The sequence below is a fragment of the Hippoglossus hippoglossus genome, chromosome 2 (assembly GCF_009819705.1).
Source record: "Hippoglossus hippoglossus isolate fHipHip1 chromosome 2, fHipHip1.pri, whole genome shotgun sequence".
NCBI lineage: Eukaryota > Metazoa > Chordata > Actinopteri > Pleuronectiformes > Pleuronectidae > Hippoglossus > Hippoglossus hippoglossus.
In genome coordinates, this window is record NC_047152.1 from 5,832,931 (window position 1) to 5,849,999 (window position 17,069).

Genomic DNA, 17,069 nt, shown 5'->3' on the forward strand with positions numbered 1-17,069 from the left:
TCACTGCTACAAGATTTACCTCTTGGCAGATGGATTTAAGTTGATTTACAGAGCTTAAGCGTTAGTTAAGTGTCTTAAGTGTAACCTTTTAAGAGTTGAGGCTTTGTGTGTGTGTGTGTGTGTGTGTGTGTGTGTGTGTGTGTGTGTGTGTGTGTGTGTGTGTGTGTGTGTGTGTGTGTGTGTGTGTGTGTGTGTGTGTGTGTGTGTGTGTGTGTGTGTGTGTGTGTGTGTGTGTGTGTGTGTGTGTGTGTGTGTGTGTGTGTGTGTGTGTGTGTGTGTCACCCTGCCTGACGGGTTTGTCCTGTCAGTGTTGACTTCAGGTTTGTTTGACCAACAGATCAAATGTGTGTGTGTGTTAGACCTGGGTTATTAGAAATAACTGAAACACTGCCTCTTGCTATTTTTTTGTGTTTTTGTTGCAAAATACTGTGGATTGCAAAACGCAACACAACGAGCGCCAGTATATGATAGTACTTATTTTATATTACTTTAAGTGCAGTGCTACAAGGCCTTTTAAGAGCTCACTGGTGCACATTGATTTGCTATGACGGGAAGCTGAGGCTGCAAACACACACACTCACTCACATGCTTAACAAGATCATTCAATGCAGCAAACTGAATCATCACTGACAAAACCCTCATGTCGTGATAAAATCTGACTGTTAATATATTCATTTAGCTGTAATTCACTTTTCTCAATTGAAAAGTCTAATTCTAAAAGTCATTATTGTACATTCGGCTCCATTATTAATGATGATGTGAAATAATTATATTCATGCACAACATCCCTCCTGAGGTTGCTCACATGCCACACCCATGATTACAATATTGACAGGGAAGTTGCATGTGCACGAGGATGCTGTGCCTCCCCCGCCCTGGCTGCATGTATAAAATGTATAGATGCTTATATACAGGCTGATGTGAGGGTGTAGAGTCAGTTATGAGCGATGCATTAAATAACCTCGGTGTCCATGCTCGGTGGAAACGAGGCCCAGCCCTTTTCTTTCTGCGCGAGGCCGACCGGCTTCTAATCTGTGTGCGGTTCTCCATCAGAGCTGCGTCAAGCTGGACGGAAGCAGCCGGGCTGCAAACGGAAAACATCTGATTTTGCTTTCAACATAAAAGGAACTTGGACGCCCAGTGTATCAGAACAGCTTGGTTACCTCATAATAAAATGTCTGCCGGGAATGTAACTTGTATATGCAGCACTTTTGCACTAGATTTTTAACATATTTTCCTCACAGCTCATTTCTCTAAATAGAAATGTAAAGTAACAACTTGTTCTTTAAGTGTTTTTAAGTATTTTTATACTGTTGTATTTCAATTTCCTTACATCTTATATCTGAGTACTTATTCCCTCTCTGGTAAATATGGAAACACTTTGATAAAACACAGGCATCAGGCCATGGACGGATTATCAGGACCACAGGTCCGTCTCTGCAGACCTCCACCCACACTGTACTATTACTACTATTACTATGTACTAAAGGGAAAACCACAACCACATACATCACTTTGAAATCACATTTTCACATGTCAGCAGGAAAGGAAGTGTCAAAATATACTGTCTTAATGCATCGGATATTAGAGCATCACATTATTTAATCTGCTAATTTACAAAGCGTTACACATATATACTTCTATATAAAACATAGTGATGACAACAATTAAGTTTAGAACTTAGTACAGAACAGCTCGGCACCGGTAACCAAGGCTAAAGAATAATTATACTACTAATACTACTACTACTACTAATGATAATGATAATGACCATAAAAATGATAATACTGCTACTAATAATGATACTACTACTACTACAACAACTACTACTACTAATATTAATACTAACGATAATAATAACCATAATATAAAACTGCTACCACTACTACTACTATTAATAACATGACAATAATAAAAATACTGATACTACTAATAATAATAATAATAATATTGATACTACTATTACTACTACAACTACTACTAATAATAATAATGAAATGATTCAATTAAATTAAATAAAATTAAATAAGTCACATCTGTCAGACACTAGAGAGCATTCTTTCAGAGCCAGGCTTTTATTCTGAAGGTCCGCAGCGGAAGGCTAGGCTCGCCGTGCTAGCTCCTCCGACACCCAGCGGCCAGAAGCGGCAGAGAGCGGACAGGGAGCCCGCTGCTGCCACCTCAACATGGAGTAGCCTGAGCTCCAGCGGCTGCTGCCCGAGAAGCGGACCCCACGGAGAGGAGTGCGACGCGGCCTCTGCTGAGTTCCCCACCTCGCCCGGAAGAGCCCCGCCGATGCTCCAGCGGCGGACATTTTTCTGCAAACGCGACGGGAAGCTCGGCTTTTATTTGAAAAGATGGCGAACGACTCTCCGGCTAAAAGTCTAGTTGACATAGACTTGGCGTCACTGCGGGTGAGTGGAGCCTCTGAGCCTGGTTTTCTCTACAAAAAATCTCTAATTCCACATCCCTCGATATTAAAAAACACACGTCCCTCGGCTGAGGCTAACGTTAGCTAGCTCCAACCTGCTCTCCCCGGCTGCTCTCGGCTCGAAAATGACCGCTGAGCCGTAGCGAGGTGTTGCCAGTGTCTGCTTTTTCCTTTGTTCGGGATGCATTTGGCATGTAGGGGCGAGCAGGGCGCAACAGCTGGCTCACCCCGGACTGTACCGTCCACAAATCAAACACACCGACACCCCTCATCAAGCTTCATACCCCCCCCGAAAAAACTCCCATTTCTGTGTTTCTCTTTTTCCAGGATCCAGCTGGGATATTCGAATTGGTGGAGGTGGTTGGAAATGGCACCTATGGACAAGTATACAAGGTTGGTTGCAGGCGCAGTGCATGGCCCGTCCTGGGCTTCTCTGCACAGCCACTGTTGTTTTTCTGTCCCCATCCAGCCGGGGAACAAAGGGAGTGACAGGGTAACACACATAGGAGGTGTAGCTGGGGCCAACACAACACATTAGACACGGGCAAGCTGGGAGAAAGGTGTGATATTACAGATTCTGGTTTGTTTTGGTGTGTGTGTGTGAGAAAACAGGGGCTGTGGACTGTTCAGCTGGGAGTGTGTGTGTCTCTCTCTCTCTCTCTCTCTCTCTGTGTGTGTGTCTGTTTAAAGAGTGAATCAGACAGTCTACAGTCTGATGCATCACCGGTCTTGCATCACCTGTCGAGGATGGAGAAACAGTATCAGCCACAATCCAGATCCTGCTGAGCTCACGTCTCTTGTTTTTCTTATTATCTGCGGGTTGATTGCTTTTCTTCTTTCTTTTCACAAACCCCCCCCCCCCCAAAAAAAATCATATCCTGTTTTATAAAAAAATCAGGACTTTTCCAGTTCACTGCACGGGAATCCCACTCTCTCCGGGCCATCTGCTCCCGGTGTCACATTTCTCTGCTGAGAAGGAACATTGCGGCTGTTGAAAGATGCAGCCGAGGAGGCAGAGGAAGACACAGCGGAGCGCTCGTGTTGAAGTTAAAGATGTGGCCTTGGATTGGAGAGTCAATCTGTCCTGAGCTAATGCTACAACAGGGCCTTGTTTTGTTGTCATTTCTGCAGCTGGGCTAGCCAGTGGGGGGGCTCCATTTTGTCGCCTGCTGCCATATATGATGTGTTAAGATTTGTTAAGCGCCGTTAATAGGCTCGTACTGGCGGGGCTCGCCAAAAAAACATCAATTTGCTCGCACACTAAGCAGCAAGCTAAGCTGAGTATTTAATTCTAACAGCCCTCAGTGCTCCAGTGACCTGCATTCAATCCCCCAGTGCCCCAAACTCCCAGGATCCCCCCCCCACTGCCTCCGCTCACACAGTGAAATCTGCATGCATGTGCTCACACTATAACCACACCTGAAATCAGCTCTGAGGAGGAGCGGATGATTGTCATTAGGAAGTGAGATGCCCGCTCGCTATCTTCCCACCAGATGGGTTTGAGCTGGGCGTGTGGGACAGAGAATTACTGCATCTCCCTCTCTCTCTCTTTTTTTTGTGTGTCCCCTTTTAATCTCTCCCTCCATTCACTGTCCAGTGTTAATTCTATTTGCGAGTGCGGCTGTGTGGGAATGGAGCTCGTACAAGAGAGGGCTGTCAGATTAGCCTGCAGTTGACACAAAGACACGGCCCAACGAGATAAGCCAAACCGTCTATAGGGAAGTCATCGCAACACTGAAGCTTGCTGCAGCAGCATCCTGTCAATCAGGTGTCGATCAGTGTCATGTTAACCAGTTTAAGGAGCATGTGGCCTGTGTACACGTGCAGTTTGAGAGTGTGGTGGTGGTGGGGGGGGGGCTGCAAGTGGTGGAAGAGCAGCTGTCTGGCTCCAGACAGAACCTGCACTCTCACAAAGCTGAGTTTGTCTCCTCGCTCTCGTCGGGTCTCCCGGTCGGTCAGTGAGTCAGTTGGAGCCACAGAAAGGAGGCGTTTGTCCGCAGGGTTTCAAACGCCAACCGACTGAATAATCACAACAGGCCCCCCAACTGAAAACGGGGTGGAGTTCTCTTCTCCCTCGGAGGCTTTTTTCCCCCTGCTTTGTCAAGCACTTGGTCACAGTTTGCAAGGGGCCTTTTAAGATAACACAATGTGACCACGCTTCTTTACTCTTTTGATTTGTGGCAACTTTTGATTCCCTCTAAACTTGTGTGTTGTTCATGGGGAAGCTGAATGTTTGGTTGTTAGATTTCACATTTGGAATCACATGTACAAGTGCAGTTTTATGCCGTACAATAAGCTGATCATAATACAATCATCAGTCACGTCCAAAGGCTTTATTACTCATTCATAATACTCCTACTACAATAACGAATATTTGTTGATACTCAGAATTGGCGAAGGGAAATAGTTTGGCTTAGACATGATGACATATTGATATATTTGCCTCCCTGTTAACCACAGAAAGCTGGTGTCAAATATCTGTTCAGATTTTATAGCCTCATTAATTTATACTATGATTACATAGTTTGAATAATATTCAATTTTAGATTTTAGCGTTATTGCATGGCTGCTTGTGTTTTAAACATAGACTTCAGGAAATTTCAATTTGGACATACTGTACATTAGTGTGATTAAAAACTACCCACAATGCCAAAAACGTTATTTGATAAAAATCTGACGACTGTCCCATCCTCTACCATGGAGGAGGTAGGGTTTTTAGCTGCAGACAGTCACCAGGGAGCAATTGAGAAGCAGTAATGTCATCGACCTTTATACACAGTCCATGGATTAAACATTCTAGTATTGTTATTGGTCCTGGAACTCTGCTATTAAATTTGTTGGCATAGTATGGAAAAACATCAAATAATACCTACTGAGATGAAGACCATTAATGCTGACCGAGCATGAGATCCCACAAAAACCTCTCTGTGACTCTCCGCTGTGTTTCTTGTACCTTTTACACTCTATCCCAGAAAATGAAAGGAGCTGCTCTCTAAGACTTGAAATCCCGGGTCCCTGTGACCACGCTGTGCTGCTGGCGCTCCAGCTTCATGCTCCATGCCAGGAGGGCAGCCGTCGGCCCTGGAGAGGAGCCAGATTACTGTGAACTTCTAATAAACACAGCGCAGCAGAATTTGACTGACGGCCATAATGAAAATTATGTTATAGCTTAAAAAGGCTTCTTTTAGCTCCAGCCAGCTGGTTGACAGGAGTGGGAAGCATGGATCAATATGCAGATTGAGTCTCCTGAGTGATTAATCCGTTTGAAAAGTGCTGCAGTCATTTACTTGTGCTAAAAACCAAACCATAAAGAGACTTTATTGCAACATTATCATATCATTTTGAGACTTACTTGTAAAATGTTATTGCAGTGGGCCATTTTGAATTTTGCAGCTGCAATAGCATAACCCCTCTTATTGCATCTTAAGCGAAATTTATTAAAGCTGGGGATGGTAACATATTTTCGGCGTCATTGAGCAACACATCCATAATAACCTTTCAGCATAAAGGGATCTGAGAGAAAACCAGACTATTGCACTCCCTCCAGAAATCTCGCCCGTGACTCCCATTGGCTGTTTGACTAATCGGCTGCACGTCCCTGCGGTGGAAAGCCTGCCCTGAATCCTGCAAGAAAAGGTCGCTACTCCAGCTTTGGCAACAACTGCTCACACGGCGTAGCAACCTAAAATAAGGACGCATGAAATACCGAAACAATAAAACGCAGTAATACATGTGGGGGTCATCTGTCACATGTGTGTATGAAGCGCTTGCATCTGCCCGTGGAGGGAGAGTCTCCATCCCAAAACGTTCACGTCCTCAGGATGAGACTTACAACAGTTTGTTTAGCGTCCCCACTCGCTGCAGCTTTCAGTGCTGTGCTATAAAACAGTGGGTGAACCATGTTAATGGTGAACAAAGCAAATGCAATTCCCTGGTCACAGTAAACAGCTATTCACCAGTAGAGTTATATCCTTTAAGTCTGCCACACGCAGTCGTTCTCAAACGTCTTGAATTATTTTAAAATAATGCCTCTGTGGAAGCTCTGCACAAAGAGATTCTCCCCGAGCGTCTCTCCCTCCTTCTCTTATCAGCTGGCCCTGGACCAGCTGGCTCACTAAACCATCTCAGGTGCCTCTCTTTGGATGGAGGGATTAAGAAACGAGAGAGTAATGATAACACAGAAAAAGACATAATTCCTAAAAATTGTGCGTGGTATGCTGGGAAGATTCTCCCCCTGCTCTACAGAATTGCCATATATAGTCAGGCTTGTAGGCCCCTGAAGCCCCTGCTGACCTGCCTCCCTGCCTGCCATGCATCCACAGGCCGTGCCAAAGCAGTGCCCACCAGTAGGAGACATATTTCCTTGAGTCAAGCTCAGCCGCTGCTCCTCCTTTCCCAACACTGTCCTTCATCTCCATCCTTTGTTATTTTTGTCCCCCCCCCAACCTTAGGTGCAGCCTCGCCCCTGCCCTCAGGACAAGAAGCTCTGTCCTCATGGGGCTGGCTACGCCTGACGGGCACACAGGGTGGGAGCTGCTGCTGGAGAGGGAGTGGAGCCTCTCATGCAATCTGTTAAATGTCTACCAGAGCCATATGGCACTGGGCTAGACTGGTGCTTACTTCAGGGCAGTAGTGGTCATCTGCGATGAAAGCAACAAGGTGCATTGCAATGTTTGTGCAAAAAAATAAAGGAAGCTTGTGGATTTAATAACGGAGGCTGGTGCTGGGGCATGCAAAGTGAAAGATGTTGCACTTTAAATGAGCGAGCCAGTGGATGAAAATGCTCTCATCCTCATCGACCCCTGTGCTTCTGCTTGTATCCGCACATGTTGTCCTGTAAAAGAGCCACTGCAGCTTGTTTCAGAGTCTGTACTATAATATCTGATACTGGATTATTAAGGCATCTGTGTAATATACTAATTATTAAAGATTTTTCTATATCTGTGCTAAAAAATGCTTAATTCATATAGATTGCCTTTATTGAAAATTGCTATAACGTGGATGGAAATGGGGAAAAAGCAGAAGTTTGGCTCCCCAAAGCAAGACGAAAAGACTTTGCACATGAAATCTTGATCATAGGATCTATTAAAATAATATTTAGTACAATTGAATGCATGGGAACATGAATGAATATTGCTCTACATGCAGAGGAGAGGATTAGATGCCATTGCTGCACCTTGTAGCAGTGGAGGGTTTGCCTTCTTATCTACAGCCTCATCGGTAAAGGTCCTTGGGGTCTGCGTGCTGATTGGCTGTTCAGCTTTTAGGTCAGAACCTGTAGGGGTGTTGAATGTGTCACCCATGCTGCAGCAGGGGCCAAGTTCCCATATTGTCGTCCACACACTGTGTTCGGACGCAGCCTTTTAAGTACATTCGCCTGTGCTCTTTTTGAATAGCCCTGATGTGTGAAACATTTCAAGCTCAACTCAGACACACACTCCTCCACTTTGCGTCCTCTCGAGCTGGCAGAGTGTGTGTCTCTTTTGTCCCCCCGCCTCCCCCCCACACTGACCCTCTCCCTAATGGGTGTCACAAGACCCGCAGCGTCCCCTGACTGGCCATGCTGTCTGAACAAAACTCTCTGTGTTTGTCTCTCTCTCTCGTGCGTGTGTGTCTGTGAGGAGCTCATTGAGCCACCTCATTACCCGAGTGGTGTTGAGATGAGACACAAAAGTGACGGCAGACGAGACAGTGTCTTGCTTGTCTCTCTCCGGCGGCTTCGACTGAGTTGACAGCTCTTTTCTCTTCGGTCTCTTCACATTTCCTTAAGAAAACTTAATGTGTTAATGTGCTGGGATGAACAGATCCTCTCGTACAACAGGCACACCTCACTCAGTCCACATCAGGGATGGGATTTTGCTCAAGTAAATTCCCCACGCAGCTTCTTTCAATTTACACCACATAAAACTGTTTCCCAAACTAGACAGTTCTCTAGGCTTTTTGTTATTTCAGTAACATCATACTCATCATAGGACTGAGGATATTTTCTCCACGTCACACCCTTCAAGTGTTGTTAAAATGTTGTTTTGTGACGAGGAGAAGCTCCAGCGTGTATCTTTGATCCCATAGCCACTGCTGCACTCTGATCAATAGATGCCCAGTCACATCAAACCAGCCCCCCGCCTCAGACTCTTCTTCAGCTCTCCCTGTGTTCGTCCCCCAAGATAGACAGACTCACTGCCTGTCCTCTATCCTCCTTCCACTCACATCACCATTTCTCTTTCGGCCTCCACCGCTCCTCATCTTTGTCCTTGCCTCTTCCATCCTTCCATCTCTGGTGAGAGCTGATGTGGAGGCAGCACGGCCCGGGCCAAGTGTGAGTGAGTGAGTGTGAGAGAGAGAATTGGGTCAGTATGCTGGTATGCAGCAGCATTATAAAGCAGCAGAGCCCAGGGAGGCAGGGGCAAGGTACAGCCCTGGACGTCATGTGCTGCTGCTTACTGCTGATTGATCATTTCTTTCTCCCTGCCATTCGTCTGATATACTTTGCAGAAGTGTGTGTCAGTAAAGCCGTTTTCTGGAAAATGCCCAGAAAATTCAGACGCTCAGACGCGTTCGTAACAACAGGACAGTTCTGGAACATTCAGACGTGGGGTGGCACCTGTGTAGAGCAAGCAGGAGTCAGGACATGATATATAAGATCACCATAAGCTCTTAAATCTTGTTGTCTTTACACGTTGACATCTTCATCTGCGTCCTCTAGGTGTATGGCTCCTTTTTTTTTCATCCCAAGATATTTGTTTTCTTATCAACATGCCCACGTGAATTTTCTGGCCATTTTCCCGCTGTAATCTCAAGTGGCCGCACTCAGAAATTTTTCGGACATTTTACTAGCGGGCAGCCAGGAAAAGTTAAGGAAAATGTCTGGAGCAACTGACTCGGACAGTTGAGTGGGACTTGTGTTGATATGTGTCGGGTTGCTGCATCTGTCCAGGAGCCTCTCAAGTTAGAAAGAGGTTGCGACCTGCCTGTTTATCACCTTCTGCACAGCTACCTACTCACTCTGCCAGTTCAAATGTCACCTCAGATCTTCACATAAACGCTTCACTGCACACACACTTTCACCAGTGACCTTTTGAAGAACCAACCCACGGCACCCAGCGGTCCTCTCCCTCCCTCGCTGTGTGAACTAATGATATGAAGCCGAGTTTGTTTTGCACCTACGTGGCTAGTTAGAAAGCATGTCGCTCAATTGTAGCACTCAGTTGTGCAGTGGCACTAGAGGCTGACCTGGTTAGAAAGCTGGCCGGGTTTTTTTTTTTTAAATCGTTGCTAAGTGTGATTGATCGTGCATTAATGTGAAAGATGTAGGGAGGGAGAGGTTCACTGTGCTCTGGGATCCAGTGGATGTGAGCCTGGTAGAAAAGTGTATTGGAAACAGAACTCCCTCTTTGTCCACAGACCACTAACGATACTGCTGAGCACTACAGCTCACTTCTGTTAAGTGAAAATCCACGATAAAACATTAATATGCTTTCCCAACAGTTTTTTATTTATGTACATTGCGAATTTGGATCCCCTCCATGACAGCACCGCTTGAAGTGTGTTTTCTTTGAATGGCACTGCCAGTAGCACAGGTTCTAGTTTACACATGCTTGTGAAATAAAGCCCACTTAATGGGAAAAGGTCTATTTCTTCCTCTTATGTCAGCACTCAACAGAGCAGCATCACTTCATGAGTTGCTAGTGTTGAGGGACATGAATCGAGGCCTCTTCGAGCAGTGTATTTGGTTTTAGGGTAGATTTGAATGTACTGTCTGTGGCTCCGTAGGCAGTAAGTCAGTCAGTGGTTTAGTGCTGAGCTGGGCAGATGCCAGCCGCACATCTGGCCATGGTTAAGAGGAGCTGGGATGTAGGAGTGGAGATGGAGGCCGGAGAGAGCTGAGTGATAGCTCAGTTCCTCAGATAACCTCTCCCCAGCCACGCCTAGCTGGCTGCTGCAAGGGGCCCTTCTGGGCCTGAGTGCAGCTGACTGACCGTTACCCATTCAAGGGTCTGTGTCACAGGGGCCCGTCCACAGAGCTACAGCTGAAACAGTCAGTCCATTGTTCATTAGTTAAACATCAGAAAATTTAGCTATCAGCATTTGAATAGTTAATTGTTTATTTAAGTAGCTTATATTATCTTTTTCCAACCAACAAATGAATCAATAATGAGCATGATTTTAGTTGCAGCCTCATATGAGACTGTTTCCCCTTTGAAAAATACAGAGTGGGCATTGTGGTTTGTCAGTTCTGATGGGATGGCATGTGGTAAATTAACACAGAGCACTGTAGACATTAGGAAACACATTAATTTCTACATTCGCAAGATCAGTTCTTCATATCTATTAAGATGGGACCTGATTCAGGCAAAAGTATCTTTATTTACGTCAATGTTGTAAATACAAGATATGCAGGGTGTATTTTGCATTGTGTTTAACTCGGCAGCATCCTTTCTCTAAATACACCTTTCCAAAAACCTTTCCTGTTAAATTTGTGCTGATTCACATCATCTGCAATGACTCAGTGAAGTGTCAACTTTTTTCTTTTGTTTTCTTTACAAAGAAAAATGGATGGTGAAAGGGGATAAAAGCCTTCCAGGGAACTCAGCTCATCACTTAAATCCCAATGTTGTGTAACCTTAGGTGTTTTGTGCGATCAAAATGCAGAACGACTTTGTGGCCTAGACAACCTTATCTCCCACAGAAGCTCGGGAGACATTTGGGTTTATGTGACCGTATAAATCCTTCAGGCTCCCGGAGAAAGAATCACCTTGCACTTTCCTATCATGACCTCCCAGTACCTATTCCAAACAAGTCTTTAAATCATGAATAACCCCAATGTAAACACACATTTTCAATAGGCTGTTCGTAGGTTAACACTCAATCCCAAAATAATTAAGCAATAATATTAAGTCACTAAAGAAATTATGTGAGTAGTATGGAGGTTGACCACCGAGTTCCTCTTGGTCCCACCTGTGACCTGCGAGCCCATCACAGCGCACCACCTCAGCGCCAGCAGCTCTGACACGGGGGGGGCACAGCTGTAATGTTAGCTTCCGTGTTGCTTTTGCTGACCCCTGGGATCAAAGTGAAGAGGATTAAAGGCATTGTTAAGGGTTCCTCTTATCCCTCAGTCAAAAGAGAGCCCCCCCTTAAGCCAGCATTGCTTTTATTGTCATAATCCATACTGTTTCAATTGACTATGGAATGCACTGGCTAATATGATGTCGGTGGTGGTGGTCATGTGTGCGGCTGATTTGACAAGAATGTGCTTTTTGTGTGTGTGTGTGTGTGTCGTCCTCCTTCTGAAACTGTTCCAGGGTCTGCGCAGTGTATTGATGTGTGTGTGTGTGCGATACAGCTGCTGCAGTGACCAGCAGAGAGACACAGTATCACTGCAGTGGAGAGAAGAAGGGGAATACCCGTCCCATACCCATGTGGGCCAGCTCCCAAAAATGTTTCCATATTTTATCTCCTCTCAGAGAGTTGGTGGTGGGAGGGAGGTCGAAGAGGGGCCTCTATTTTAGTCCTTTGTTTATGTAAGGAGTGGCAGCGGGCTGTTGGGGAGCATAAGAGTCTGGGAATGGTCGGTCTATATAGCTTGGGAATAACATGTCCATCTGTAGCATGTATAATTCTATATATAGTCAGTTTATGTGGGATACATGTGTCTTGAGATTGTAATCTTTGACAATGGGAAAACTTTCACAGCATTAATTAATCAGTATTCATTAATCAGTGTAGCTGCAGATACATTTTCTGTCATTCGAGTAGTCATCAATCAACAGATGTTTTCAGCTTAATATGTCATGTGATACTCATTAATGCCAGTGTGTGTAAAGACACAAACTTTGTAAATTAAACATTTATTTAATTTACTATGGGCAATACACTGGAATGCATTTAGAGTCTGTTTTTCTGTCAGTAACATGTGCACGTTTCCCAGTTCATTAATCATCGGCCAGTTGATAACAGAACAATGAGTCTGCCACGTGAAGTGTGAACGCTCACCTCTGTTTTGTTTCTTCACAGGGACGACACGTCAAGACTGGACAGCTGGCTGCCATCAAGGTCATGGACGTCACCGAGGTAAGGGCCGAACCATGTATTGTTTCACCTTCCACATCACGGTGTGAGCGTGTGCAGCTGGCACTCCGCAAAGACAGGAGGAATACTAATTCACCACAAAACATATTGTTTGACAGAAAATGAAAAAAATCTTACTGATCTTAGAAAATTCAATAATTGTATTCACAGTTTGTCACATTTCGGTTTCAATAATCGATAACTGTATCATGTTTCATTGACAATTCGTAGGATAGATTTTTCTTTTTGTTCAGCCCTGACGTTATAAATAGTGCCCGATCGCTTTATCAGTTGTCATCAGCCCCCGGAAATCTATATCAGCCGGGCTCAATAATAAATACTGGTATTTGCATTGAAATTGAGTTGAAATGTTCATGGAAAAATTATACTTGGATATAATTGAGTCATTTATTCTTCTCTTATCTGTTTAATATTACAATCTCCATAAACATTCCATCAGATCTGACGTCTTAATGTGTTTGCGCTCGCAGAGAAGAAAATGCTCCGCTCCTTAATGAGCCCCTACCCCCATAATAAACAGCAGGGGAAGGGCAGAGGCAACAGGATGCTATTGAGTGAAGTGCGTCATTTAGTGGCCAGCAGGCTGCCCTCAGCCGTGGGAGGTCCTGTCTGCAGATGGGAGAAGGCACACAACCACACATCCACATATGCAGAGACACAAAGCTGAGGGATTCAGAGGAGCAGTGAAGGCCAGCAGGGCCAGCCACCCACACGGCCATGATAATGATGGAGGAATATGGGCGTGATCATTCTGTACATGCACAATGACAGGCCTGAATTCTGGTGCCTGGTGAACACACTCCACTTAGGGCTTGGGAGCGAAATCTTAAGTCGTCAGCTGGATGCACCACCAAGGTTATTGGGACACATTTCCCCAGTGCACCCCCGACACGGTGACGGATCACGGGCCTGACGCAGGCGAATGACGCAGCAGCAGGCGGTCTGTGTGCCCCGACTTGCCTGCTGTCACTCCTCAGATAAGCCCATGTCATGATGAGTCAGAGTTATACAGTTCTTATGTTTAACGAGTAAAGAGAATATTGCCCAACTGTTTCAAGTTGTGTGACTTGAACTAGGCGTGTCTGTCGGGTGCCAGACATGTAGTTATTTTTCGAGGCGATATTGAACAATGGAAAGTGTGACATAAAGCAGGTTGTTATGCTCTTATTGCACAGGAGAAACCTGTTTTTGTTTGTTGTGAGAAAGTGCTGTCAGTTACAGGAGGCGCCCTCCATCGCCCTCCTCAAAACACTGAGTGCACGCTCCAGGCTGCTTTTCCTTAAACATTCCACCAATATGTCTGTGTGTTTGAGCAGCACACCTGAGGATGGAGTTTGGCCAAAAATATTTTAAAAAGGTGATCAGGTTCAGGTTGGGTTTGGTCAAGTTGGCTGGGCAGTCTACTTTTCTTTTTTACACACTGCTGCATGTGTCTGTTATTATGGAAAACATGGAGGCTGGGGTCAGGTTCTGACACAAAATGATTCAACTGTAAAATATCCAGACTCAATTATATTTCTGTCATAAGGGTGGTTTGATAATGACATTTTAGGAATAAATTACAATTTCTTTTTACTTCCTAATATCTGTATCCTCATTGGCCTGTAAAAATCCATATCAGCCGGGCTGCAGTGCTAATTACTGCATGATTGTGTATCACTGGGCGTGGGCCTTCTAAAGATTAACTCATGTTACTAAACTTCCCAGACAGTGATCATAACTCGTCATCCTGAAACTAATCCAGACTTTTATTAGCTGCATGTGTTTCACTGATTCATGGTGTATTATTGTCTCCACCATTGAAATGACACAGCACACCTCACACAGTCAGCATGACTACGATTTCATTTGTAGCTTCCTTGTATGTGTAAAATGTAATTTAGGGCTGAAACAATAGCCCATTTATTAAATTACATAAATTAACACATTTGCATTTATATCTTATAACTGTTACCTGATGATCAGTGTATTTTCAGTGAGGCTGAAGTTGCCCTCTCTTCCCTGTCGTGGCTCTAGAGCTCATCCACAGGCATGCAGGCTTGTCCAGTGCGACTCTGACCCACATTCTCAAATCCAAACACTCGTCCACTCCTCGTCTCCGCCGCCATACCGGCCCGAAGCTAAAAATGCCTTTCCACTTTGAGGCTCCATGTTGGTATATATTCAGATATTATTCTAATCCTCTGGTTTAGAGTCGACTGGTTGATTTGTGCAGATAGTGGCTTGTGTATCTGCTGCACACTACTACACTACAAACTGGTGACGGCCTTGGTTGTTTGGGGCTTTATTTTAAGTTGCTCTTCTGTTCATAGTCTGTTTTAGATTTCTTTTAATTTGTTTTGGTGTTGATTTTGGTAAAAACGCAAAAACGAGCCGAATTTTTCCAAAACTAGATCCAGAAAACCCCCCCAAAATTATTTTATTTTCTCAAATCATGCATTAACATTCATCTGATCTAGTAAAACAGATTATTGTGTGTGTGGTCGACATATTGTTTTTTACTCATATCCTCTCCAAACGCCGCCAAATGACCAAAGCTCCACTCCTCCTCGTCTCTCTCTCTCTCTCTCTCTCTCTCTCTCTCTCTCTCTCTCTCTCTCTCTCTCTCTCTCTCTCTCACACACATCACCATATGATTGTGTCTCTCTCTCTCTCCCTCACCATGTGACTTGTGGCAGCGAGGCTTTCACAGTCGGCAGTGTGATAATCCAACAGCTGCACAGCAGAGAGGGGGTGGATGGGGGGGGGGGACACTGGAGTGGGGGGTGCGCGCACACAACAGAAAGGCTTACGTCAACTCAAACGAGTCGTGCAGCAGCAGTATGGCCGCCTGCATAGACGACCAACTGCCATTTTGCTGTAGGTGATGCAAAGCACGCTACACAATGTGGTAATGAAAATCACATTTCTTTATGTCTCTTTATTTAGGTGATGTCCAGCCTGGTGATTAAATACTTATCAAAAAAATAAATAAAATCCCTGATAATATAAAGAGTCAAACCTCCACATTGTATCTCTGCAGTGATAATACTGTACGCCCCCCTCCCACTGTACCTTCTATAGGAGAGGTCATGTAAAGCGAACCACCCTGCATGTGTTCAATTAGCGTGTCACGGTTAATCATTGTCAAGTTGCTATCGGGTGCGAGCAGGGAGTTGGCGCTGAAGCCAGTTCTGACCTTTTGCGAAAACTGGACACGTTTGCTCCTGTTACATTTCCAGCAGAGACTGAACACAGCATGAAAGCTCCATCTGGCACCTGATCAACCTTTTTTTTTTTTTAACCCTGGATAAAACCCACTAATTTCCCTTTAGGATTTTTTATCTATAGGGTCTTTTGTTGGATTATAATCTCCGTTTTTTTTATTTGATTATGAAAGATATCTATTTACTCTCTTGTTTATCTTCTTTAACGTGATCCTTCCCCTCATATTCATGGTATTTGTTATTCTTTTCTAAGTGTCCAGGCAGAATTCTTTGCTTTCTTTGCAGCCTCACACAAGAGTGTATCTGTAGGGGGATTTGCCATCGATCTAATGTATATTTAGTCTTCCTAGGGATTAACAATAATGGCTTCTGGCTACTGCACACATCAACTCACTATGAAACTCACTCATGCATCATTAATCCCTAAACAAAGGAATCATTTGCCAGTAAATGAAGGACTCATACTGCATTGTTACACAGTCCGAGACCTGAATAAGGTCTGGCCAGGCCGGACTGAGCAGCACCAGGGCGTTGTCACACAGCTTGACACTCGCTATGACCCGAACAATGGAAGTGTATTGATTTGGATGTGAAATGAAATGTCACTGGAGGTGAAATGATGATTAATAAAAAGCCAGATGATCCCACACTGTCGTTATTGTGTTGTATGATAAAGATTTTCCAGAGCAAAGGACAATCATCCTCTTTTTATTCTAACTTTGTGGGGAATTTTTGTGTGTTGCTAGGATGAAGAGGAGGAAATTAAACTGGAGATCAATATGCTGAAGAAGTATTCCCACCACAGAAACATAGCAACCTATTATGGCGCTTTCATTAAGAAGAGCCCCCCAGGACACGACGACCAGCTATGGGTAAGTCCTCAAATCCAGACAAGAAATTAAAGTAAAGTAAGAAGTATGCAAGGAAAAAAACATGTAGCAGCCATGGTTACGTTCTGTGATGTTTCCTATTTGTCTTTACTCCCTATACTTCTAGTGTTTTCTAATTTTGTTTTCTATCTGTTGTATAGCTGGTGATGGAGTTCTGCGGAGCTGGTTCCATCACAGACCTGGTGAAGAACACCAAGGGGAACCAGCTGAAGGAAGACTGGATCGCTTACATCTCCAGAGAGATCCTCAGAGTGAGTTCTCCTTCTCTTTTCCTCCTCTCCTCTCTTCTCATCCTCCTCTCTTCTCATCCTCCTCTCCTCTCATTCATGTCCTGTGTCTCTCTCCTCATCAGGGTCTGGCTCACTTACACGCCCACCACGTCATCCACCGCGACATCAAGGGCCAGAACGTCCTGCTCACTGAGAATGCAGAAGTCAAACTAGGTGAGAGCGG

At 44.6% G+C, this 17,069-nt stretch overlaps 1 protein-coding gene across 1 annotated transcript in view; it reads left to right on the top strand.

The window, feature by feature from the left end:
• Nucleotides 1–2,071: 2,071 nt before the first annotated feature.
• The window catches only part of LOC117776392 (mitogen-activated protein kinase kinase kinase kinase 4-like), a 29,798-nt gene continuing 14,800 nt past the window's right edge, over nt 2,072–17,069 (top strand). The window contains 6 exon segments of the mRNA XM_034610262.1: nt 2,072–2,414; nt 2,759–2,824; nt 12,446–12,502; nt 16,473–16,598; nt 16,757–16,867; nt 16,969–17,059. Of these exon segments, the coding sequence (XP_034466153.1) occupies nt 2,358–2,414; nt 2,759–2,824; nt 12,446–12,502; nt 16,473–16,598; nt 16,757–16,867; nt 16,969–17,059 (508 nt within the window). The 5' untranslated portion in view covers nt 2,072–2,357.